General features: G+C 40.7%; 1 protein-coding gene across 7 annotated transcripts in view; it reads right to left on the bottom strand.

Moving 5' to 3' along the window:
• Positions 1-27987, bottom strand: part of LOC128695724 (peroxisomal membrane protein 11C-like) — a 342218-nt gene that overhangs the window by 239105 nt on the left and 75126 nt on the right. For 6 of the 7 annotated variants that reach the window (XM_070093444.1, XM_070093447.1, XM_070093442.1 and 3 more), the window contains exon 5: positions 11212-11274. The exons of the other annotated variant lie outside the window; for it this stretch is intronic. In XM_070093444.1, coding sequence (XP_069949545.1) covers positions 11212-11274 — 63 coding nt within the window. The remainder of the gene's footprint in view (positions 1-11211; positions 11275-27987) is intronic. 7 annotated transcript variants of the gene reach the window in all.

The raw sequence follows: 27987 nt of genomic DNA, 5'->3' as shown, positions 1-27987 counted from the left end.
CGCGAGAGCATAACTCCGTAAGTTTTCCATCAAATTTCATATTTTTGGTGTCATTATGATCGGGAAAAGATTCTCTATCTTTTCATAAGAAAAAATTATTATTTTTTTTTTTAAATTTGGCCGACCCTGAGAACGAGTCTCGGAGAGGGCCTGTCGACCCTCAAAGGGTTAAGCACCCTTGAAAAAAGCTCATCAGGGCCAAGTGATTTATTTTGTTTCAGTCGGTCTATTTGTTTCATAACCATTTCATTAATGACTGTGATGTTACCTAATTTATCTTCTTCAGGCCCACTATAAAAATTAATTACTGGGATATTGTTAGTGTCTTCCTGTGTAAAACTGAGAAAAAGTAATTATTTAAAATTGAGCATATTTCATTCTCCTTGTCAGTAAGATGCCCATAGTTATTTTTAAGGGGACCTATCTTATCTCTAACTTTTGTTCTATACACCTGGAAAAAACTTTTTGGGTTAGTTTTCGAATCGATAGCAACTTTAATTTCATAGTCCCGTTTTGCTTTCCTTATCCCCTTTTTAATGTCCCTCTTAATGTCAATATACTGATTCATAAGATGACCCTCACCTCTTTTGATACATCTATAAATTCCTTTCTTCTGCCCTAAAAGAAAATTGAGCCTATTATTCATTCATTTTGAGTCATTTTTATTCGATCTTATTTCTTTATATGGGATAAATATTCTTTGGGCAGCATGCATAGTGTTTAGAAAGCTGTCATATTGATAGCTCTCTTTGTTACCCCAGTCCAGAGATGATAAATGTTCTCTAAGTCCATTATAATCTGCTAAGCAAAAATTTGGGACCATTACTGAATTACCCCTACTGTCATACTTCCATTCTATGCTAAATGTAACTGATTTGTGATCGCTTGTGCAGAGTCCCTCTGTAACTTCTAAATTATTAACAAAGGTTTCCTTGTTTGCCAGAACCAAGTTAAGCAGGTTATTTCCCTTTGTAGGTTCTGTCACAAACTGTTTCAAAAAACAATCCTGAACTACTTCTATGAAGATTGAGACACTTATGCAACATATGGGAATCTTTATTGAGGAAACGTATCGCCACACAGTGGCTTCATCAGTCCAAAACAAAGTAGAAATGGGTAAGGAGAGGAGGAGTTTGAGATAATCATTCCCTCAGCCTGGAATTGATGTGTTCAGTCCACCAATCTTGTAGAATATACAGCATAGGGCCATAGACGAGGAGATGGGGTCATAGTGGTACTATCCACTAGCCGAAGTAGGTCTTCGTCCAAAGGTTGGACAAGTTTTGAAGAATTCTTTGTATCAAGATCCCATGATGATGCAGTGTCTGACAGTTGTGATGAATGGTTTTGAAAACTGACAAGTTGAAGATTGAGATACTTACGCAACATATGGGAATCTTTATTGAGGAAACGTTTCACCACACAGCGGCAAAACTGATTACCTCAAACTCCTCCTCTCCTTACTCACTTCTACTTTGTTTTGGACTGATGAAGCTACTGTGTGGTGAAACGTTTCCTCAATAAAGATTCTCATATGTTGCATAAGTGTCTCAATCTTCAACTTGTCGGTTTTCAAAACCATTCATCACAAATGTCAGACACTGCATCATCTCACCCTGCATTAAGACTACAAATATTTAAAGGTAAGTAATTTATTTAATTATTTTATTTATTTATTTATTTATTTATTTAATGTCTTTGCAAACAGTACACTGTGATTGTGTATATACAATAGTGGGTTGCAATGCAAAGAAAGCCTCTATTATGCCTAGGCATTATGAGTGTACTAAATGTGTATTTTACTTTTTATTGTTTTTAAATACCTAATTCTATTGCTAACTTAATACAGTGGACCCCCGCCTTACGAACACATCGTGTTACGTTAAATCCGCCATACGAAGCATTTGAACGCAAAAATTTTGCCTCGCCTCACAATAAAAAACTCGCTTTGCGTGATTTGTCTGGGACACGTCCCACGTGTGGCCTCAGCTGCCCCGTGGGTGCCAGTGTTTACAATCCAGCCAGTGTGGTCGCATCTAAGCATACATTCGGTACATTTCACATTATCACAGTGTTTTTAGTGCTTGTAAGTGCAAAATAAGTCACCATGGGCCCCAAGAAAGCTTTTAGTGCCAACCCTGTGGCAAAAAGGGTGAAAATTACTATGGAAATGAAGAAAGAGATAATTGCTAAGTACGAAAGTGGAGTGCATGTCTCAGAGCTGGCCAGGTTGTATACGAAACCCCAATCAACCATCGCTACTATCTTGGCCAACAAAACAGCAATCAATTAAGCTGTTCTTGCCAAAGGTGCAACTTTGCTTTCGAAACAGAGATCACATGTGATAGAAGATGTTGAGAGACTGTTATTGGTGTGGATAAACGAAAAACAGATAGAAGGAGATAGCATCTCTTAAGCGATCATATGTAAAAAGGCTAGGAAGTTGCATGACGATTTAATTAGAAAAATGACTGCAAATAGTGGTGATGTGAGTGAATTTAAGGCCAGCAAAGGTTGGTTTGAGAGATTTAAGAATCGTAGTGGCATACATAGTGTGATATGGCATGCTGAGGCTGCCAGTTCAGACCAAAAGGCAGCTGAGAAATATGTAAAGGAATTCAAGGAGTACATAGACAGTGAAGAAGTGAAACCTGAACAAGTGTTTAATTGCGATGAAACAGGCCTGTTTTGGAAGAAAATGCCAAGCAGGACCTACCTTACTCAGGAGGAAAAGGCACTCCCAGGACACAAGCCTATGAAAGATAGGCTTACTCTTTTGATGTGTGCTAATGCTAGTGGTGATTGCAAAGTGAAGCCTTTATTGGTGTATCACTCTGAAATTCCCAGAGCGTTCAGGTAAAACAATGTCCTGAAGGCTAATTTGTGTGTGATGTGGAGGGCAAACAGTAAGGCAAGGGACACTAGGGACTTTTTCTATGACTGGTTACACCATGCATTTGCCCCATTGTGAAAAATTACCTAGTGGAAAAGAAATTGGACCTTAAGTGCCTCCTGGTATTAGACAATGCTCCTGGTCATCCTTCAGACTTGGCAAAGCAACTTTCTGGGGACATGAGTTTCATTAAGGTCAAGTTTTTGCCTCCTAATACCATTCCAATCCTGCAGCCCATGGACCAGCAGGTCATTTCAAACTTCAAAAAACTCTACACAAAAGCTATGTTTCAAAAATGCTTTGAAGTGACCTCAGACACTCAACTGACTCTAAGAGAGTTTTGGAAAGATCACTTTAGTATCCTCAGTTGTGTAAACCTTATGGGTAAGGCTTGAGAGGGAGTGACTAAGAGGACCTTGAACTCTGCTTGGAAGAAACTGTGGCCACAATGTGTAGAAGAAAGGGATTTTGAAGGATTTGGGGCTAACCCTGAGAAGCGTATGCCAGTTGTGGAATCCATTGTGGCATTGGGGAAGTCCTTGGGGTTGGAGGTTAGTGGGGAGGATGTGGAAGAGTTGGTTGAGGAGGACAATGAAGAACTAACCACTGATGAGCTGCAAGATCATCTTCAACAGCAAGAGGCCAGACCTGAGGAAACTGCAAGAGAGGAGGGGATAGAGAAACTGAGGAAGTTGCCTACTTCAAAGATTAAGGAAATGTGTGCAAAGTGGGTTCAACTGCAAACCTTTATGGATGAAAATCACCCTGACACAGCTACTGCAAGCCGTGTTGGCAACCTGTACAATGACAATGTTATGGTCCATTTTTGGAAAGTCTTAAAGGAACGGGAGGTACAGAACTCTATGGACAGATTTGTTGTGCGACAGATGTCCAGTGACTCTTAAGTTGGTCCTAGTGGCATTAAAAGAAGAAGGGAAGTAACCCTGGAAAAGGACTTGCTACCTCAAGTCCTAATGGAAGGGGATGCCCCTTCTAAACAATAACTTCCACACTCTCCCCTCCTCCCATCCCACCAATCATCACCAGATCTTCAATAAAGGTAAGTGTCTTGTATTCTATTCTTAGTAGAGTAGTAACTGTGCATGTCATCTTCAGTTTGTGTGTATTAAAATTAATATTTCATGTGGTAAAAAAAAATTTTTTTTCATACTTTGGGGGTGTCAGGAACGGATTAATTTGATTCCCATTATTTCTTATGAGGAAAATTAATTTGGCTAATGATAATTTCGGCTTACGATGAGCTCTCGGGAATGGATTAATATCGCAAGGCAGGGGTCCACTGTACATGTAAACTTGTTATCTAGCATTTCTTTATTATTTTTAATAACACACTGGCCAATTCCCACCAAGGCAGGGTGGCCTGAAAAAGAAAAACTTTCATTATCATTCACACCATCACTGTCTTGCCAGAGGGGTGATTTACACTAGTTTATAAAACTGCAACATTAACACCTCTCCTTCAGAGTGCAGATACTTTACTTCCCATCTCCAGGACTTAAGTCCGGCCTGCCGGTTTCCCTGAATCCCTTCATAAATGTTACTTTGCTCACACTCCAACAGCACATCAAGTATTATAAACCATTTGTCTCCATTCAATCCTATCAAATATGCTCACGCATACTTGCTGGAAGTTCAAGCCCCTCGCACACAAAACCTCCTTTACCCCCTCCCTCCAACCTTTCCTAAGCTGACCCCTACCCCACCTTCCCTCCACTACAGATTTATACACTCTCAAAGTCATTCTGTTTCATTCCATTTTCTCTACATGTCCGAACCACCTCAACAGCCCTTCCTCAGCCCTCTGGACAACAGTTTTGGCAATCCCGCACCTCCTCCAAACTTCCAAACTGCGAATTCTCTGCATTATATTCACACCACACATTGCCCTCAGACATGACATCTCCACTGCCTCCAGCCTTCTTGCTGCAACATATATCACCCATGCTTCACACCCACATAAGAGCGTTGGTACAACTATACTCTCATACATTCCACTCCATGCTTCCAAGGACAAAGTTTTTTGTCTCCACAGACTCCTAAGTGCACCGTTCACTCTTTTCCCCTCATTAATTCTATGATTCACCTCATCTTTCATAGACCCATCTGCTGACACGTCCACTCCCAAACATCTGAATACATTCACCTCCTCCACACTCTCTCCCTCTAATGTGATATCGAATCTTTCATCACCTAATCTTTTCATCCTCATAACCTTACTCTTTCCTATATTCACTTTTAATTTTCTTCTTTTACATACCCTACCAAATTCATCCACCCTTCCTCTACAACTTCTCTTCAGAATCTCCCAAGAGCACAGTGTCATCAGCAAAAAGCAACTGGGACAACTCCCACTTTGTGTTTAATTGTTTATTTTTTAACTCCACACTTCGTGCCAAGACCCTTTCATACACTTCTCTTACAACCCCATCTATAAATATATTAAACAACCACGGTGACATCACACATCCCTGTCTAAGGCCTACTTCTACTGGGAAATAATCTCCCTCTTTCCTACATACTCTAACCTGAGCCTCACTATCCTCATAAAACTCTTCAAAGCTTTCCATAACCTACCTCCTATATCATACACCTGCAACATTGCCCCCCTATCCACCCTGTCATACGCCTTTTCCAAATCCATAAATGCCACAAAAACCTCCTTAGCCTTATCTAAATACTGTTCACCTATATGTTTCACTGTAAACACTTGTTCTACACACCTACCGTTCCTAAAGCCTCCCTGTTCATCTGCTATCCTACTCTCCATCTTACTCTTAATTCTTTCAATAATAACTCTACCATACACTTTACCAGGTATACTCAACAGACTTATCCCCCTATAATTTTTGCACTCTCTTTTGTCTCTTTTGCCTTTATACAAAGGAACTATGCATGCTCTCTGTCAATCCCTGGGTACCTTACCCTCTTCCATACATTTACTAAATAATAGCACCAACCACTCCAAAACTATATCCCCACCTGCTTTTAACAATTTTATCTTTATCCCATCAATCCCAGCTGCCTTATCCCCTTTAATTCTACCCACAGCATCACGCACTTCCTCTACACTCACAACTGGCTCTTCCTCACTCCTACAAGATGTTATTCCTCCTTGCCCTATACACAAAATCACAGCTTCCCTATCTTCATCAGCATTTAACAATTCCTCAAAATATTCCCTCCATCTTCCTGTTACCTCTAACTCTCCATTTAATAACTCTCCTCTCCTATTTTAAACTGACAAATCAATTTATTCCCTAGGCTTCCTCAACTTGTTAATCTCACCCCAAAACTTTTTCTTATTTTCAACAAAATTTGTTGATAACATCTCACCCACTCTCTCACATGCTCTCTTTTTACACTGCTTCACCACTCTCTTAACCTCTCTTTTTCTCCCCATATACTCTTCCGTCCTTGCATTTATATGTATTTATAAGTGGAAAAAAGGGTGTTCCACTCCATGGCAATAGCCTGGAACCTAAACTGCCGTATAAGTGGGGCCCTACTGAACCTGCCTGTATATGTATGTATAGTGTGACCTGCTGTATAAGCACGACATACTTGAAATCTTGCATGCTTATGAGACAGAAAAAAAATATGCCAGCAATCCTACAATCATGCAAAACAATTACAGGTTTCAATTTTATGCTCACTTGGCAGGACGGTAGTACGTCCCTTGGTGTTTACTGTCTACCAACCTACTACCTGCCTCATTTAATATTTTTTTTTTTTTAACACATCAGCCATTTCCCACTGAGGCAACACTTTACATGTCCCTCCAAACTGTTAGTATCCGAAACCCCTCCTTTAAATTGCAAGCATTGTGTTTCCCATCTCCAGGACTCAAGTCCAGCTAACCAGTTTCCCTGAATCCCTTCACAAAATATTACCCTGCTCACACTCCAACAGCTCGTCAGGTCCCAAAACCATTTGTCTTCATTCACTCCTATCTAACACCCTCATGCATACTTGCTGGAAGTCCAAGCCCCTCACCCACAAAACCTCCTTTACTCCTTCCCTCCAACCTTTTCGAGGACAACCCCGACCCTGCCTTCCTTACCGTACAGATTTATATGCTCTTCAAGTCATTCTACTTTGTTCCATTTTCTCAGTATGACCAAACCACCTCAACAACCCCTCTTCAGTCCTCTGACTAATACTTTTAGTAACTTCACACCTCTTCCTGATTTCCACACTACGAATTCTCTGCATATATGTACACCACACACAGCCCTTAGACCACATCTAAACTGCCTCTAGCTGCCTCCTTGCTGCAGCATTTACAACCCAAGTTTCACACCCATATAAGAATGTTGGTACCCCTATACTCTCGCACATTCCCTTCTTTTCTTCCATGGATAACGTTTTTTTTTTTTTGTCTCCTCAGATACCTCAACGCACCACTCAAATTTTTTCGTTCATCAATTCTATGGTTAATTAACCTCATCCTTCATAAACCCATTTGCTGACAAGTCAACTCCTAAATATCTGAAAACATTCACTTCTTCCATACTCCCTCCCGCCAATGTGATATCCAAATTTTCTCTATCTAAATCATTTGATACCCTCATCACCTTATTCTTTTCTATGTTCACTTTCAACATTCTATCTTTATGTGTTGTTAGGTTAGACACATATGCAACAGTTAGACAACTTTATTCCGAAACGTTTCGCCTACACAGTAGGCTTCTTCAGTCGAATACAGAAAGTAGGCAGGAACAGTAGAGATGTGAAGACGATGTAATCAGTCCATCACCCTTAAAGTCGTAGAATTTGAGGTTGTCAGTCCCTCAGCCTGGAGAAGTTCAGTTCCATAGTCAGGAACTATCTGAACTATCAGGAACTATCAGATAGTTCCTGACTATGGAACTGAACTTCTCCAGGCTGAGGGACTGACAACCTCAAATTCTATGACTTTAAGGGTGATGGACTGATTACATCGTCTTCACATCTCTACTGTTCCTGCCTACTTTCTGTATTCGACTGAAGAAGCCTACTGTGTAGGCGAAACGTTTCGGAATAAAGTTGTCTAACTGTTGCATATGTTTCTACCTTTACACACCCTCCCAAACTCGTCCACTAACCTTAGCAACTTTTCTTTAGAATCTCCCAAAAGCACAGCATCATCAGCAAAAAGTAACTGTGTCAACTCCCATTTTGTATTTGAATCCCCATAATTTATTCCCACCCCTCTCCCCAGCACCCTAGCATTTACTTCTTTTATAACCCCATTTATAAATATGTTAAACAACCATGGTGACATTACACATCCCTGTCTAAGACCTACTTTTACTGGGAAGTAGTCTCCCTCTCTCCTACACACCCTAACCTGAGCAATGAAAACTTCCCATAAATGCAACGAAAACTCATTTAATATATAATCGTATAAACATGTTATCAGGCTTTTGTATGCATTTGAAAGTGAAAAAAGGCTATGGTTCACTTTACAGCAATTTTCACTTTACAGCTGCTGCATAAGCAGGGCCCTCCTGTACAGCAGTAACCTGGAACCTAACCTGGTGTATAAGCAGGGCTCTCCTCTACAGCAGTAACCCAGAACCTAACCTGCTGTACAAGCAGCACCTGCCTATAATTAATAAAAGATTTCCTAGTAAGTTGAAGAAAGTAGATCTTACACCATTGCTGTTCTTATGAATTATTTATTATTCGTGTGTAAACTATACATATTGTATTCATGGAGAATAACTAAACATTAACCCTTTGACTGTTTCCGACGTATAAATACGTCTTACGAGCCAATGTTTCTGACGTATTTATACGCATAAATTCTAGCAGCTTCAAATCAAGCAGGAGAAAGCTGGTAGGCCCACATGTGAGAGAATGGGTCTCCATGGTCAGTGTGCACCATATAAAAAAAATCGGGGAGCCAGTGGTGCATTGTGGGAATGCCATTTCAGTTGTCCTTTTTCAGCATGTCTAGCGGTAAGAAATATGTGATTCCCCAGCAAATCTGGGACTCTTCTCTTCCCAAGTGATGCTCTAACACAGATGGAAGTGTCAGTGAAGATCAATTTCATGATTTGGAGGAGTTTGAGACCAAAAGCAATGGAGGAGGAGGAGGGGAGGAAGAGGAGGAGGAGGAGGAGGAGGAGGAGGGAAGGAAGAGGAGGAGGAGGAGGAGGAGGAGGAGGAGGAGGAGGAGGAGGAGGAGAAGAGGAGGAGGAGGAGGAGGAAGAAGAAGATGTAATAATATTGTTCCCTTGAAGCAAGAAAAAAAAAAGTCCACCCCATGACAGTGACAAGATAAGGGGAGATAACATCTGATAAGAGTTGACTTTGATGAGCGTAAAGGAGGGTAATATTACATGACCATCGCCCTCCCTTTGTTTTTGCTGGTACACAAACATTTCTGTCTGTCTATTTGTCTGTCTGTCAAGCTCCCTGTCTGTCCATCTAGCTCTCTGTCTCAGAGAGAGCCACAAGACTGTGTCATCACGTTTACTCACATCTTCAAGCAGAGTATAGCACTTTGTCTGGATTTCTTGGGTTATCCTAGGTAATTTACACTATGTATACTTGTATTTATGTGTACCTGTGAGACAGAGATAGGCAGACAGATAGAAAGAGAGACAGATTGAAAGATATAGAATGAGGGAGAAAGATAATTAGATAGAATGGAGGAGGGGAAGCAGCATCCGACCCCATTGTTTTGACAGGCCGTAGGGGTAGTGACTAATGAGACAATATGTCACTTTGACAGCTGCCGACTTCTGACTCAAAACAATTATAAGCCACACACTCGCACACAAGACAAGGAGGAGGAGAAGGAGGAGGAGGAGGAGGAGGAGGAGGAGGAGGAGGAGGAGGAGGAGAAAGAGAAGGAGGAGAAGGAGAAGGAGAAAAAGGAGGAGAAGGAGGAGCAGGAGCAGGAGGAGAAGGAGGAGGAGGAGCAGGAGCAGGAGGAGGAGGAGGAGGAGAAGCAGGAGGAGGAGAAGAAGGAGAAGGAGAAGGAGGAGGAGAAGAAGGAGGAGGAGAAGGAGGAGGAGGAGAAGGAGGAGGAGAAAAAGGAGGAGGAGAAGGAGGAGAAGGAGAAGGAGGAGAAGGAGGAGGAGGAGGAGGAGGAGAAGGAGAAGGAGGAGGAGGAGAAGGAGGAGGAGGAGAAGGAGGAGGAGGAGAAGGAGGATGAGAAGGAGGATGAGAAGGAGGAGGAGGAGGAGGAGGAGGAGGAGGATTGTTTGTTTGTTTTTGTAAACAAGTTTTGTAAACAATATATTGATAATTATGTTTGTGTGCTTATTGTGTTGTATACAACGAGTGTATATATATACATTGCACCTTACTTTGGTCTCATAGGCCACATAAGTTATGTGAAAAAATAAAATAGTGAAAAAAACAAAAAACCTTCAATTACAAGTAAACTAAAGTTTACCGGGTGAGCGGCAGTCGCCGCTGTTGCCATACGCGGCTCATTTTCTGCAAACTTCACGGCTCTATATCTCGGTAAGTACCGATGGCAAAAATTTTTTTTTTGGACTAAAACACTCAGAAAAATAATCTTAACATTTTCATAAGAAAAAATAATTTTTTTTTTTTTGAATATTTGGCGACATAGAATGACAGTTTCAGAGAGGGGCCTGAAACAGTCAAAGGGTTAAGTGAATGGGAGATTACAGGTTTGACCAAGGAAAATTTGGGTAGCTCCAATTTATTGTATCAAAGAGCCCTTCCATAGCAACAAGAATCCTTCCGTTGCATCAAAGCACCAGGAATCCTTCCACAGCATCAAGGCATCAAGAGTCCTTCAACAGCATCAAGGGTAAGGTAACTATAGAGGAAGTTTAACCCTTAAACGGTCCAAACGTATATATACGTCCACGCGCGTAGCGCCCCAAACGTATATATACGTTTTCTTTGTCATTCATTCAACATTGCCACAATAAGCCTGAGTCACCTAGACATGAGAGGTTGGGTGCATTGGCTTAAGCCGGTAGGAGACTTGGACCTGCCTCACATGGGCCAGTAGGCCTTCTGCAGTGTTCCTTCGTTCTTATGTTCTTATGTTCATATTAAAATAATTGGGGATGCCTGGGTACCATATGCTCTTTTTTCCTTTTAAAAGAAAAGATTGTTTTTTTCCTCAAAAAAGTTGGGGCGCTACGCGAGTGAACGTATATATACGTTTGGACCATTTAAAGGTTAAAGTCTAAAGGATATCAACCAACAACAAACCACTGGATATCAACCAACTACAAACCACTGGATATCACTCAACAACACATAACAAGATATCATCAAACTGAAACAGAGATACACTGAATAAAATAGATATTTCTTACTTGTCCTCTTTAGCAGCTGCCTGCCTGTGCTGTTGCTTCATAAGGGAGATGACTCTCAGTGACCTGTAAACAAATAGTACTACACTGTACAAGATGTATCACCTCAGTAATACCTATTTATTTTCTGATAACTATACTACATTTTTTTGGGGGGGGGCCACCCTGCTTCAGTGGGATACAGCCAGTTTGTTGAAAGAAAGAAGAATCTATACTGCATTTCACATGTAAACTCTTGAATAACTAGAGGCAGGCCCCGCTTTATGGCATTTCACTAATACAGCGGTTTCCAATTATACCCATACTTCATTCATTCAGATTTCCTACAATAAATATATTTAAATATATATACTTGACGTGCTGTTGGAGTGTGAACAAAGTAACATTTATGAAGGGGTTCAGGGAAACCGGCAGGCCGGACTTGAGTCCTGGAGATGGGAAGTACAGTGCCTGCACTCTGAAGAAGGGGTGTTAATGTTGCAGTTTAAAAACTGTAGTGTAAAGCACCCTTCTGCCAAGACAGTGATGGAGTGAATGATGGTGAAAGTTTTTCTTTTTCGGGCCACCCTGCCTTGGTGGGAATCGGCCAATGTGATAATAAAAAAAAATATATATATATTTGGAGGGAGGGGGTAAAGGAGGTTTTGTGTGCGAGGGGCTTGGACTTCCAGCAGGCATGCGTGAGCGTGTTTGATAGGAGTGAATGGAGACAAATGGTTTTTAATACTTGACGTGCTGTTGGAGTGTGAGCAAAGTAACATTTATGAAGGGATTCAGGGAAATTGGCAGGCCGGACTTGAGTCCTGGAGATGGGAAGTACAGTGCCTGCACTCTGAAGGAGGGGTGTCAATGTTGCAGTTTTATAACTGTAGTGTAAAGCACCCTTCTGGCAAGACAGTGATGGAGTGAATGATGGTGAAAGTTTTTCTTTTTCGGACCACCCTGCCTTGCTGGGAATCGGCCAGTGTGTTAATAATAATAATAAAAATATATATGCCTCTCACAATAAACTCAGGATGAAAATATTTTAAGGTAAGTAATGTGAGTACTGTATATGCTTTTTTTAGGCATAGCTACATTGCTCACTTAACCCTTTCAGTGTCCGTGCCGTAGATCTACATTTTTACGTTGAGGGTCCAAACCGTACACCTACGCCAAAATTCAATCGGCATCAAATTTAGCGCAAGAAGGCTGGTAGGCCTACATCTGAAAGAATGGGTCTGGGTGTTCAGTGTGCGCACTATAGAAAAAATCTGGACACCTGCATTGCATTGTGGGAACGCCGCCAAAGTAGCTTTGTTCATCGTGCCTGGCAGCGGCAAGGAAGCTCTCACTCCCCACTCACTCTCCTGGCGAATTCTGACTCTCCTCTTCACAACTTACAGTTCTAAGACTGATGGAAGTGGATCTGAAAAGGAATTCTATGGTTTTGAACCATATGGTACCATTGTACCATATGGTACAATGATGCCATGTCATACAATTGTACCATATGGTACAATGGTACCATATGGTATAATATACCATATAGTACATTGTACCATATGGTACATTATACCATATGGTATACTGTACCATATGGTACAGGGTACAGGGACCCTAATGGAAATAAGTCTGTCTGGCTATTTTTGGTTATCCTAGGTTCTCCAAACATATGCTGCTATATATGATAATCTACGTAAGTTTATTTGTGTACACCTAAATGAACTTACAATGCCACATGTGCTTGAGTAAGTTTATTCAGGTGTACACAAATACAGTTACAAAGATTATCATACATTGCAGCATATGTATAAAATCCTAGGATAACCCAGAAAAGTCAGGGATCCCTGTATCTGTACCATATGGTGTCCTGTACCATATGGTACCCTGTACCATATGGTACCCTGTACCATATGGTACCCTGCACCATATGGTACCCTGCACCATATGGTACCCTATAACATATGATACCATGTACCATATAGTCAGTAGGTGTTGATACCACCAGGCACCAGCCAAGACTGAGTGAGTGACGACGCAAGCTAGCTAGTGACTCCACAGTTTCCCAGACAAAGCGCTTTGTCATTCACCTCAAGTAACATGCCGAGTTCCTGTACATTTGTAAATATATAATAGAACATTACTAATATACAACATTTTTACATATTTTTGTTGTAAACAATTATTGTAAATGAAATAATGATGAAAATATTAGTGTGTTTATTGTGTTGAATACAACAGTACCATATAGTACCATATGGCACAATGTACTGCATGGTACAATGAACCATATGGTATCACTGTAACATATGGTACAATGTACCATATGGTACATTGCACCATATGGTACCATTGCACCATATGGTACCATTGTATCATATGGTACCATTGTACCAAATGGTGCCATTGTACAATATTCTTCCATATGGTACCATTGTACCAAATGGTACAATTGCACACTATGGCACCATTGTACCATATGGTACTATATGGTACCGTTGTATTCATCACAATAACCACACTAATATTTTCATCATTTTGTTTACAATAAACTTGTAAACAAGTTTTGTAAGCAATATAATGATAAACAAATTAGTGCAGTTATTGTGTTGAATACAATGAGTATACACTTATACAATATACATTATACTGGTCTCACAGGCCACAAATGTTATTAGAAAAAGAAAAAATTAGAAAAGAAAAGAAAAAAGTATAAAAAAAGTAAAATAAAAAAATGCAATTTTGCGGAAGTTGTGATGTTGCCGCCACCCGGTCATTTTGGGTCAACTTCCCGCCACTGTATCTCAGTAAGTACTGATCAGAAAAAAATTTTTTTTTGTTTTATTACCTTCACAAAAGTATTATCTTTACTACGACTCGTTTGTGAGTATTATCTTTAATTCTGTAAGAATTTTTTTTTTTTTTTTTTCAAAATTTCTTGGACACTGGGGCACAAACCCCTTCAGATTTTGACCTTGGACCCTGAAAGGGTTAACCTCTTGACTGTCGCCGTCATATATATACGTCATAGGAGATACCGTGTTTGACGTATCTATACGCATAAATTATAGCGGCTTAAAATCAAGCAGGAGGAAGCTGGTAGGCCCACATGTGAGAGAATGGGTCTCCATGGTCAGTGTGCACCATATAAAAAAAAATTGGGGAGCCAGTGGTGCATTGTGGGAATGCCATTTCAGTCGTCTTTTTCCAGCATGTCTACGGTAAGAAATATGTGACTCCCCAGCAAATCTGGGACTCTTCTCTTCCCAAGTTATGCTCTAACACAGATGGAAGTGTCAGTGAAGATCAATTTCATGATTTCCAGGAGTTTGAGACCAAAAGCAATGGCCGAGGAGGAGGAGGAGGAGGAGGAGGAGGAGGAGGAGGAGGAGGAGGATGAGGAAGAGGAGGAGGAGGAGGAGGAGGAGGAAGAGGAGGAAGAAGAGGAGGAAGAAGAGGAGGAGGAGGAGGAGGAGGAGGAGGAGGAGGAGGAAGAGGAGGAGGAAGAGGAGGAGGAAGAGGAGGAGGAGGAGGAAGAGGAGGAGGAAGAGGAAGAGGAGGAGGAGGAGGAGGAGGAGGAAGAGGAGGAGGAAGAGGAGGAGGAAGAGGAGGAGGAAGAGGAGGAGGAAGAGGAGGAGGAAGAGGAGGAGGAGGAAGAGGAGGAGGAGGAGGAAGAGGAGGAGGAGGAGGAAGAGGAGGAAGAGGAAGAGGAGGAGGAAGAGGAGGAGGAAGAGGAGGAGGAGGAAGAGGAGGAGGAAGAGGAGGAGGAGGAAGAGGAGGAGGAAGAGGAGGAGGAGGAAGAGGAGGAGGAGGAAGAGGAGGAGGAGGAGGAGGAAGAGGAGGAGGAAGAGGAGGAGGAAGAGGAGGAGGAGGAAGAGGAGGAGGAAGAGGAAGAAAAGGAGGAGGAAGAAGAGGAGGAAGAAGAAGAAGAAGAAGAAGAAGAAGAAGAAGAAGAAGAAGAAGAAGAAGAAGAAGAAGAAGAAGAGGAAGAGGAAGAGGAAGATGAAGATGGAAGAAGAGGAAGATGAAGAGGGAAGAAGAGGAAGATGAAGATGGAAGAAGAGGAAGATGAAGATGGAAGAAGAGGAAGATGAAGATGGAAGAAGAGGAAGATGAAGATGGAAGAAGAGGAAGATGAAGATGGAAGAAGAGGAAGATGAAGATGGAAGAAGAGGAAGATGACGAAGAAGAGGAAGAAGATGAAGAGGAAGAAGACGAAGAGGAAGAAGACGAAGAGGAAGAAGAGGAAGAAGACGAAGAAGAGGAAGAGGAAGAAGAAGAAACAATATATTGTTTCAGACTTTGGAACAATACTCTTCTCCAGACTGAGGGACTGACCACCTCAAAACTTTAAGGGTGATGGACTAATTACAGCGTCTTCAAGTATCTTCTGCTTCTACCAACTTTTCTGTACTCGACTGAAGAAGCCTACTGTGTAGGCGAAACGTTTCGAAATAAAGATACTTAACTGTTGCATATGTGTCTTACCTAACAACCTGTCGGTATTTTATACCATTTTAATGTTCATTCAGAATGAAAGAGATAGAATGAGGGAGAAAGATAATTAGATAGAATGGAGGGGAAGCAGCATCCGACCCCATTGTTTTGACAGGCGGGAGGGGGAGTGAGTAATGAGACAATATGTCATTTTGACAGCTGCCGACCCCTGACTCAAAACAATTATAAGCCACACACTCACACACAAGACAAGCTTGATGAATGAAGATAATAGCAGTTATATGAAAGTATCTAGTGGCTATATATGTGTATATATATACTATAGAAACCAGAAGGAAGGAAGAATGGAAGGCAGGAATGAAGGAAGGACGAGATGAAAGGAAGGAAAAAAGTAAGGAAAGATGAAGGAATGTAGGAAGGAAGGTAGGAAAGGAATGCAGGAAGGTAGGAAGGTAGGTAGGAAAGGATTGCAGGAAGGTAGGAAAGGAATGCAGGAAGGTAGGAAAGGAATGCAGGAAGGTAGGAAAGGAATGCAGGAAGGTAGGAAAGGAATGCAGGAAGGTAGGAAGGAAAGTAGGAAAGGAATGCAGGAAAGGAATGCAGGAAATGAATGATGACACATGACCATTTACCTAGGATAACTACATAACACAACTGCCTGCTAATACTTTGAAGAAAACTGCTCAGACGAGGTGTTTTGTCTTTGCATATACAAAAAAAAATTCCACAAAAATGCACACACACAATGATTTTATGTGTGAGGAGTGTAAAACACCATTGTGTATGACACCATGTTTCAAAGAGTTACACAAGCTGCAAAACTTCTAAGAATATGTCCAGTGACTGTATACTGGTATATATATTATAGAACAATAGTAATAAACAATTTTTTGTATTGTTTCTTTTTGTAAACAAGTTTTGTAAACAATATATTGATAATTATGTTTGTGTGCTTATTGTGTTGTATACAACGAGTGTATATACATACTTTGCACCTTACTTTGGTCTCACAGGCCACATAAGTTATGTGAAAAAATAAAATAGTGAAAAAAAAAAAAAAACTTCAAATACAGTGGACCCCCGCATACCGGACGCATCGCATACCGTACAATCCACATACCGGACGCTTTGATCGCAAAAATTTTGCCTCGCATACCGCCCAAAAACCCGCTCACCGCCCATCGTCCGAGACGCGTCCAATGTGCGGCCTGAGCCACGCTCACATGTTCCGCCGGTGGCATTGTTTACCAGCCAGCCTCCGCGGTAACATCCAAGCATACAATCGGAACATTTCGTATTATTACAGTGTTTTTGGTGATTTTTTCTGGAAAATAAGTGACCATGGGCCCCAAGAAAGCTTCTAGTGCCAACCCTACAGCAATAAGGGTGAGAATTACTATGGAGATGAAGAAAAAGATCATTGATAAGTATGAAAGTGGAGTGCGTGTCTCCGAGCTGGCCAGGTTGTATAATAAACCCCAATCAACCATCGCTACTATTGGTGGTACAGCTGCTGCTGCTGCTGTACCACCGTCAGCTGCTGCTGCACTGTCAGCTGCTGCTGCTGCTGTACCACCGTCAGCTGCTGCTGCTGCTGCTCTAGCATCGTCTGCTGCTGCTGTAGCATCGTCTGCTGCTGCTGTAGCATCGTCTGTTGCTGCTGTAGCATCGTCTGTTGCTGCTGTACCACCATCAGCTGCTGCTGCTGCTGCTGTAGCATCGTCTGCTGCTGCTGCTGCTGTAGCATCGTCTGCTGCTGCTGTAACATCGTCAGTTGCTGCTGTAGCATCGTCTGCTGCTGCTGTAGCATCGTCTGTTGCTGCTGTAGCATCGTCTGTTGCTGCTGTACCACCGTCAGCTGCTGCTGCTGCTGTAGCATCGTCTGCTGCTGCTGCTGCTCTAGCATCGTCTGCTACTGCTGTAACATCGTCAGTTGCTGCTGTAGCATCGTCTGCTGCTGCTGTAGCATCGTCTGTTGCTGCTGTAGCATCGTCTGTTGCTGCTGTACCACCGTCAGCTGCTGCTGCTGCTGTAGCATCGTCTGCTGCTGCTGCTGCTGTAGCATCGTCTGCTGCTGCTGTAACATCGTCAGTTGCTGCTGTAGCATCGTCTGCTGCTGCTGTAGCATCGTCTGTTGCTGCTGTAGCATCGTCTGTTGCTGCTGTACCACTGTCAGCTGCTGCTGCTGCTGTAGCATCGTCTGCTGCTGCTGCTGCTGTAGCATCGTCTGCTGCTGCTGTAACATCGTCAGTTGCTGCTGTAGCATCGTCTGCTGCTGCTGTAGCATCGTCTGTTGCTGCTGTAGCATCGTCTGTTGCTGCTGTACCACCGTCAGCTGCTGCTGCTGCTGTAGCATCGTCTGCTGCTGCTGCTGCTGTAGCATCGTCTGCTGCTGCTGTAACATCGTCAGTTGCTGCTGTAGCATCGTCTGCTGCTGCTGTAGCATCGTCTGTTGCTGCTGTAGCATCATCTATTGCTGCTGTACCACCGTCAGCTGCTGCTGCTGCTGTACCACCGTTGTTGGTGTGGCTTATTGAGAATACCAAGAAACAATTAACCCCAGAGGATTTGCCACCCAGGATAACCCAAAAAAGTCAGTGCATCATCGAAGACTGTCTAACTTATTTCCATTGGGGTCCTTAATCTTGTCTCCCAGGATGCAACCCACACCAGTCGACTAACACCCAGGTGAACAGGGGAAAATGCCTGGAACTAGTGCTCATATTGGTGAATTTAAAGCCAGCAAAGGTTGGTTTGAGAGATTTAAGAATCGTAGTGGCATACACAGTGTGATAAGGCCTGTTCTGGAAGAAAATACCAAACAGGACCTACAGTACTCAGGAGGAAAAGGCACTCCCAGGACACAGTGTCTCATCAGTCATTGCTGCATCTTCAATAAAGGTAAGTGTCATTTATTCTTCATTTAGTAGAGTAGTACATGCACAATATATATTGTGCATGTACTACTCTACTATTGTGCATGTATCCTTCTCTTTGTGTGTAGGAAAATGTATATTTCATGTGGTAAAAATTTTTTTTTCATACTTTTGGGTGTCTTGCACGGATTAATTTGATTTCCATTATTTCTTATGGGGAAAATTCATTCGCATACCGAACATTTCGCATAACAGCCAGCCCTCTTGCACGGATTAAGGTCGCTATGCGGGGGTCCACTGTACAAGTAAACCAAAGTTTACCAGGTGAGCGGCAGTCGCCGCTGTTGCCATACGTGGCTCATTTTCTGCAAACTTCATGCCTCTATATCTGGGTAAGTACTGATGGGAATTTTTTTTTTTTTTTTTTGGACTAAAACAATCAGAAAAATAATCTTAACATTTTCATAAGAAAAAATAATTGTTTTTTTTCGAATATTTTGCGACACCAGGAGACACTTCAGGGTTGGGCATTTCGACAGTCAAAGGGTTAAAACTGACCACTATGGTATAAGAGGCCATGTGCTTGCATATTTCAAATCCTACCTTTCTAATAGGTATCAGTATGTCACCATTAACCCTTTCAGGGTCCAAGGCCCAAATCTGAAGTGGTGCCCCAGTGTCCAAGAATTTAAAAAAAAAAAATTTGTTATTTTTTCTTATGAAATCGTAGAGAATCTTTTTGTGAAGGTAATAAAACAAAAAGTACGAAATTTGGTGGAAAATTGACGAAATTATGCTCTCGTGAATTTTGATGTGTCAGCGATATTTACGAATCGGCGATTTTGCCGACTTTGACTCCCATTTTAGGCCAATTACATTATTCCAATCAACCAAATTCTTAGCTATTTCACTAGTATTACTTCTATTCTATCGATTGAGCACAAGAAATCGCCAAGTCAACTGTTTCAACTACAAAATAAAGTGATCGGAAATTGTTAATCTGGCCAATTTAACACAAAGTTCAAAATATTCCAATTTCAAAATAGGCTCCAGAATAAACAATGTAGGTATTCCTGGAACTAAACTAACATTTCCTCTGTTCATTAGTTACATTTTGAGGCTTTACAAATAAATTCCATTTTGATTTTTTATTCACATAATGAATTTTTATTCACACCAAAAAATAGAAGATTTACTGTTATGCAATACTGTAATAATTGTATAAATATCATCACCATATTTGTGAATGTATATTAGACCCACCAGCTGACGTGTATTAGATGTGTGAGGTCGTTTGTTTACTCTTGAATATTGGCAAAAATTTAACATGGCTCAGTTTCTAGCCATTTCCAGTGCTAAAACCAATCAAAATCATCTCTATTTCTGTAATATGTCTTTCATTCTATCAAATGAGACCAAGAAATCGTAAATACAACTATAAAAAAATACGAAAAAACGCTGCAAAGTCGCTGTTTTAATCGAAAAATCATGATTTCAGTTTTTTCTCTCATTATACACAGTGTGCTGCAGGATCTGTTTTATGTGGTGCACACACACCACGTAGATGTATTCTCTCATATCTAGGCCCAAATGTGCCACTCACAGTTTATCAGAGTGAGCTGAGCTCATGACGTAGATCTACGGTTTGGACCCTGAACGTAAAGCCGTAGATCTACGGGACAGACCCTGAAAGGGTTAAATACACAGCCTCATCAATACGGCCACTTGATACTGGAGTTACGCAGGGAAGTGTCCTTGGACCCTTGCTCTTCCTCATTTACATCAATGATCTTCCAAACATATCCCAACACCTGAAACCCATTCTCTTTGCTGACGACACGACTTATGTCATCTCCCACCCTAATCTTGCCACCCTCAACACCATTGTTAACGAGGAGCTGCTCAAAATATCGACTTGGATGACAGCCAATAAACTTACAATTAACACTGACAAAACCTACTATATTATGTTTGGTAGCAGAGCAGGTGTTGCGCAACTTAACATTAAGATCGACAACACTCTAATTGCCAGACATAATGAGGGCAAATTCCTTGGCCTATACCTCAACAACAACCTAAATTTCAGCACCCATATCCAACACATAACAAAAATAGTATCCAAAACGGTGGGGATCCTCTCCAAGATACGATACTACGTACCACAAACTGCTCTTCTCACACTATACCATTCACTTATATATCCATACCTCACCTATGCTATCTGTGCTTGGGGTTCAACTGCAGCAACACACCTAAAGCCAATAATAACCCAACAAAAAGCCGCAGTAAGAATAATCACTAAATCCCATCCCTGGCAACACACCCCCCCACTCTTCATAGATCTTAACTTACTCCCTGTTCAGAACATCCACACTTACTACTGTGCAATCTATATCTACAGGACCTTAAATTCCAATATTAACCTTGACCTAAAATGCTTTCTTGATAGTTGTGACAGGATCCACAGACATAACACCAGACACACACATCTCTATGACATTCCCCATGTCTGACTAAACCTCTACAAAAATTCAATGTATTTCAAAGGACCTAAAATCTGGAACACCCTACCTGAAAACTCTAGAACTGCAGACACACTCATCACTTTCAAAACTACAGTTAGAAAACGTCTTATCTCCCTGATACACCCCGACAAACTAACTACATGATAACCACCTGGTGGCTCACAATTATACTCACTCACCCACTGACTCTAGACACAGAAATACTAATCTTAATCTTAAAATAATGAATAACTTTGCGTATGATACTCCAATATAGACACTTTGTATTGTGCTAAAACAAAAGCATTCACATTGCTAAACTCACAAATTATGATGTAGTCACCTAGCCTTAATACCATAATCTATAAGGATTTAATGTTAAGAATTAATCTAAGTCTGCCCGAAATGCCTAGCCATGCTAGGTGTCCTAGCGGCCCCCTCTGTAATTAGTATTTTATAACATGTAAACCACACAATATCCAAATCCTGTAAACCCCACATTGTAACCCTTATAGAGAATAAACTTGATTTGATTTGATTGTTGACAGGAATATAACTGAATCATTGTTTTCACAAAAAGCATTTTTGAATCATTGTTATCACAAAAAGCATTTTTTGAATATACGAATATATCTTTTGTCTTACATAAATTAGATTCACTTATAATTAATAATCTACTGTACAACTATGATATAATTAATATTCTACTGTACAACTATGACATAATTCTTAGTGTTAAGTAGTCTGTAAGCCAATAATGTTAAGTCGGCCCATAATGCCTAAGCATAATAGAGGCTTTCTTTGCATTGCAACCCATTATTGTAAAAACAAAATCTCAATGTACTATTTGCAAAGACATAAATAAATTAATAAATAAATAAACAGGATGGGAAGTTGCACTCTCCTGTTGTCATGTGGGTGCGGCATTTTTTGGGATGGTCAAAAGCGCATGTCCCACCTGTTTTACCAGATATACCATGCCTGCAGATACCCAAGGCATATTTACACAGAATGTACTTGTGTTTACTAGGATTTATTGTAGCTGCAGTCGCTGCTGGTGCATTTATTTTTCCTGTTTCCTCCCTATCTTTCACTCCTGTATGGATATCAGCACTTCCACCAGGTTTATCTGGTAGTGTGTTGACATTATTCCCTGAGGCATCATCCCATTTTGAAACTCTGTGGACTAAATAACGTTGTCTTCACTGTCGTCCAGGACAACACTAGTACCCTCATAAGCACTGTCTTCTAAGACATCACTGGGACCCTCTGGAGCACTTTCTTCCAGGACAACACTAGCACCCTCAGCACTGTCCTCCAGGACAGCACTAGTACCCTCAGGAGCACTGTCCAAGACAGCCCCGTCCCTACCACCCATCTTATTTTCCCAGCTGTCATACCATGTTGACATGTCTTTCAAGAAGGATGTTCTATTGGTGTTCTTGTCTTTTAATATAGATGTCATTTCCTCATACAGGTGTATCTCATTTGGGCAGACCCAAAAAACATCTCTCTGAGTTTATGTCAAGTGTGGTCACTGGTTTAAAATCCCTGTATATACCATGGGACCATTGACCACCGAGATGGCAAGCAATCCAGGCCTGTTTTCGTCCCTTACCCTTTCTGCAGACTACACACATCTTCATGGTGGTGGTCATATTGCAATACTTGACAGCTCTCCTACCTAGCTAGTCTATAAGAATCGCTGAAAAAGGCACATTTTCTCCCCTGAAGGGCTGGCTGGCTCTAGGAACTTTCTTTGGGCCCATGGTGGCTTGTTTAGCAGTTGCAAGCACTAAAAAGAATGGAATACAAAATATATCGTATGAACACGTGGGATCATCCTCACTGGCTGATAAACAATGGCACACTGGCTGTACATGGAGTGTCGGGGCTGCTCAGGCCGCACAGACATGTACTGGATGAATGACTTATACCGAATTCAGTGACGATCGCCAAGCCAATATTTTGATGAAAAACGTTACTTATTCCGAATATTACGTATTCCGATGATGATGTAATCCGGGAGTCCACTGTACTTCTTCTTTTTCTAACAAACTGGTCATATCCCAAAGAGGCAGGGTGGCCCAAAAGGAAAAACTAAAGTTCCTCCTTTTAAATTTAGTAACATACAGTGGTCCCTCAATAATCGTCCATAATCCGTTCCTGGAAGTGGGACTATTGTCGAAATGAACGATTTACAAATCAATTTTCCCCATAAGAAATAATGTAAATTCAATTTATCCATTCCTGACACCCAGAAGTATTAAAACAGAAATTTTTTTTACATGAAATATAGATGTAGTACATAAACAATACAGTGGCACATGATGAATTAAACATTAACAGCATAACACTTACCTTTACTGGTGATTCTTCTTTGTGTATGGAGGGCTGGAGAAGGAGACAGATTGGATGATTTACTGTTAGGAAGGGGAATCCCCTTCCATCAACACCTCGGGTACCAATTGCTTTTCTGGGGTTACTTCTCTTCTTTGTTTCTTAATGCCACTAGGATCACCTTGAGAGTCACTGGAGTCCTGTCTCGCAAAAAAAAACTGTCCAGAGAGCTCTGTTTCTGGCGTCTCTTTAAAACTTCCCTAAAATGGGCCAAGACTCTGTCACTGTACAAGTTGTCGATATGGCTTGCAACATCCTTCTCTGGGTGATATTTCTCCATAAATCTTTCCATCCTACCCCACATTTCAAAAATCTCCTTAATTTCTGATGAAGGCACCTTCCTCCATCTCTCTTCCTCCTCCTCTGCAGCAAGATTCTAAGCTGCGATCTGTTGCTGTTCCTGCTGAAGCTCTTGCAGCTCCTCAGTGGTTAGCTCTTCATTGTGGTCCTCCACCAACTCTTCCACATCCTCCAAACTCACATCCAACCCCATGGAACTCCCCAATGCCACAATGATTTATTTATTTATTTATTTATTTATTATAAATTTGTGCACACATACAGAGGTACAAAAAAATACAGATAAGAGCAGTATGCCAAAGCCACTTATACTATGCATAGCATTACAGGCTGGCTTAAAATTAACTTAAGATTAATTAAGCAATGATGAAGTCAGTGATAAAACATTAATGTAAACAGATTACTATAAAGCACAAGTGAGTATTACAAAGACAGGTCATATGAAGGATTCTGTTAGGTAGTGTATTTAAAAAATAATAAAGTTAGATTGGGTTTTAGGTTTAACATTTATGTGATATAATTGTGAGAAACATTTAAGATATTCAATTTATAAGGTTCAGTTATTCAGTATTTATTTGGTTTTGGGTGAGTAAGTGATCTTTGAGTAGAGACTTGAATTTATAAACAGGTAGTGTTTCTTTTATATTTACAGGTAATGAATTCCAGATTTTAGGGCCTTTTATGTGCATTGAGTTTTTGCATAGTGTGAGATGAACACGAGGAACATCAAAGAGTGATCTGTGCCTTGTGTTATGGTCATGTGTTCTGTTGAGGTTGGCAAGGAGATGTTTGAGGGGAGGGTTAATATCAGAGTTAAGTGTTCTATGTATGTAATAGGTGCAGTAATAAGTATGGATGTTTTGTATGGTGAGTAGGTTTAGTGTATTGAATATTGGTGGAGTGTGCTGCCTGTAGTGAGAATTTGTTATCATTCTAACTGCAGCCTTTTGTTGGGTAATTAGTGGTCTGAGATGGTTAACTGTTGTTGAGCCCCATGCACAAATTCCATAGGTGAGATAGGGGTAAATAAGAGAGTGATATAGGGCCAGGAGGGCTGACTGTGGAACATAGTACCGTATCTTCGATAGTATGCCTACAGTCTTGGAAATTTTCTTAGAAATTTGTTGTATATGTGTATGAAATTTGAGTCTATTATCAAGGTGGATTCCTAAGAATTTTCCCTCTGTTAGCTTTGTGATAGGTGATCCGTTTATCATTATGTTAAGAGGGACATCTGTAGCTCTGTTACCAAACTGAATGAAGTAGGTTTTGTCAATGTTTAGTGTAAGTTTGTTAGTCCTCATCCAGGTAGATATTTTCTGTAATTCGGTATTTACAGTATTGGCTAGTGTGACTGGGCTCGGGTGAGAGAAGACGTATGTAGTGTCATCTGCAAATAGTGTGGGTTTGAGTAATTGCGAAGCATTTGGAAGGTCATTTATGTATAGGAGAAAGAGAAGAGGGCCAAGGACACTTCCCTGTGGGACACCAACTGTAATTGGTTGCGCAGAAGAGTTTGCCCCATTTGCGTACACATATTGGCTTCTGTTGCTGAGGTATGACTTGAGGTAATTGAGGGAGTGCCCTCTTATACCATAGTGTGACAATTTTACGTGGAGCAAGTCATGGTCAACTGTATCAAAAGCTTTACGTAAGTCAATGAAGATCCCCAGTGGGACTTCTTTTTTCTCTATTGCAGTGTATATATGTTCTAGCATGTGTATAATAGCATCATTAGTATTTTTATTAGGCCTGAATCCAAATTGGCAGGGGTTGAGTATGTTTTGGGAGATAAGGTAGGAGTAGATTCGTTTATGAATTAGTTTTTCAAAGATTTTTGAGAGAGGGTGTAAGTTGGATATTGGCCTATAGTTATTCAACTCTGTTTGGTCTCCTCCTTTGTGGATCGGGGTGACCCTTGCTATTTTGAGTACTGTAGGGAAGGTGGAGGATTCAATGGATTTGTTAAAGAGTGTTGCAATGATTGGAGATAGCACTTGTGACACTTTTTTATATATAAAGGGTGGTAAGGTACTTAAATCTCCTGCCTTGTTTTTTAGTGCATTGATAATAAGGGAGACTTCGTATGGGTTAGTCGGAGCTAGGAACAGTGTGTTCAGGTAGTTGCCGGTGAGGTAGTTATTTGGTGGGGTATCTGAGCTTGGGATTTTATGGGCAAGGTTTTGTCCTATAGTGGAGAAGAAATCATTGAGTCTGTTTGCTGTTTCTGTTGGTGGGAGTTGGGGTTCATCTGATTTTGCTAATTTTATTTCGCTATTTCGTGATATCTTTTTTGTTCCCAGAATTTCAGATAGTGTTTTCCAGGTCTTTTTTATATCACCTCGTAAGTTGGATAATCTGTTCTCATAATACAATTTTTTTGCCCTTCTTATCAGGCTGGTTAGGATTGACGAGTAACGTTTTGTTTGGTCTCTGGTTATGTGACCCATTCTGTACTGTTTTTCATATTGGTGTTTTGTATTTATGGATTTGAGAATGCTGGGTGTTAGCCAGGGACTGTTCAGTCTCTTTGCTGTCATCTGTTTAGTTTTTTTAGGGCAGTGCTTGTTATAGAGGTATTGGGTCTTTTTTAGAAAATTATTAATACATTCGTCAATATCTGTATAGATTTCTAGCTCAGTGTGCCAATCAATGTTTGCTAATGCTGTTGCGAAGTTATTAATGGCTGCCTCATTGTGAAGTCTGAAGGTGACTTTAGTAGTGTCTTGGGGTAGTTTACCAAGAGTTGTTATGAGGAAAGTAGGGTAGTGGTCTGTGGTATTATCTGTAATTATGCCTGATTTTAAAGGGGATATGGTGTTGGTCCAGATGTGGTCAAGTAGGGAAACACTAGTCTCTGTAACTCTTGTAGGTTTTGTTACTGTTGGTAGTAACATACAGTTACTCATTGTGTTTGTGAATTCAGTAACGTGTGGGTCCTGGTCTTGCAGGAGATTTATATTGAAGTCACCTGAGAGTAGTAAGTGATCTTTGTTCATGCGTGCATCAGTTATCATACTTCCTAGATTTTGACTAAATTGGCTAATGTTTGACTGTGGAACTCTGTAGATGTTTATCAATGTGAGAGGTTTTTGTAGGTATTTGGATTTGAATTTAGCTATTATATATTCCCCATGTTCATCCCTTGTGCAAGTATTAGTGATACATTCTAGTTGGTCTGAGTAGTATATGGCTGTGCCACCCCCTTGTTGGTCTGGCCTACAGTTGTGTATGGCTGTGTAACCAGGAATGGCATAGACATCTGTACTATCAGGCTTTAGCCAGGTTTCAGTTAGTGTAATGATGGACATATTGGCATGTAAGGAATTTAGTAATGCTATGAGGTCATCGTAATGCTTGCTTAAAGATCTGATATTGTAGTTAAAGATAGTTATGTTGTTGTTGGCACTGAGAAGTGCCTTTGATTGTTCTGCAGTGTAGTAATTACAGTAACTGTTTGATTCATTTAAGTCATTAAATAAGAGGTTGGTATCAGGATCAATGCTTGTAATCATAAGATTTGTAGTGAATCTATAGTTAGAATTAAGTATAAAACAAAGTAAATAGTCTTAAGCTAAAAAATAGCACCTGAATTATTTAACAAATGTAAAATAATGAGCTAAGGGACTAATACAAATAAAGTGATGATCATATAATAGTGCTTGGGAATATGATAGTAGGTAGTACTATAAAGGTAATTTTTTAAAGTTATAATTCTTTCTTTCAACACACCGGCTGTATCCCACCAAGGCGGGGTGGCCCAAAAGGAAAAACGAAAGTTTCTCCTTTTACATTTAGTAATATATACAGGAGAAGAGGTTACTAGCCCCTTGCTCCCGGCATTTTAGTCGCCTCTTACAACACGCATGGCTTACGGAGGAAGAATTCTGTTCCACTTCCCCATGGAGATAAGAGGAAATAAACAAGAATAAGAACTAGAAAGAAAATAGAAGAAAACCCAGAGGGGTGTGTATATATGTGCTTGTACATGTATGTGTAGTGTGACCTAAGTGTAAGTAGAAGTAGCAAGACGTACCTGAAATCTTGCATGTTCATGAGACAGAAAAAAGGACACCAGCAATCCTACCATCATGTAAAACAATTACAGGCTTTCGTTTTACACTCACTTGGCAGGACGGTAGTACCTCCCTGGGCGGTTGCTGTCTACCAACCTACTACCTAGGAAAGTTATAATTATAGTTTAAAATTATAATAAAAAGGGACTAATATAGGTTGTGAATAAATGAGCTTTGGAATAT

Source organism: Cherax quadricarinatus, chromosome 42 (assembly GCF_038502225.1).
Source record: "Cherax quadricarinatus isolate ZL_2023a chromosome 42, ASM3850222v1, whole genome shotgun sequence".
In the NCBI taxonomy this organism is placed as follows: Eukaryota; Metazoa; Arthropoda; class Malacostraca; order Decapoda; family Parastacidae; genus Cherax; species Cherax quadricarinatus.
This window is presented reverse-complemented; position numbering and strand designations above follow the sequence as displayed.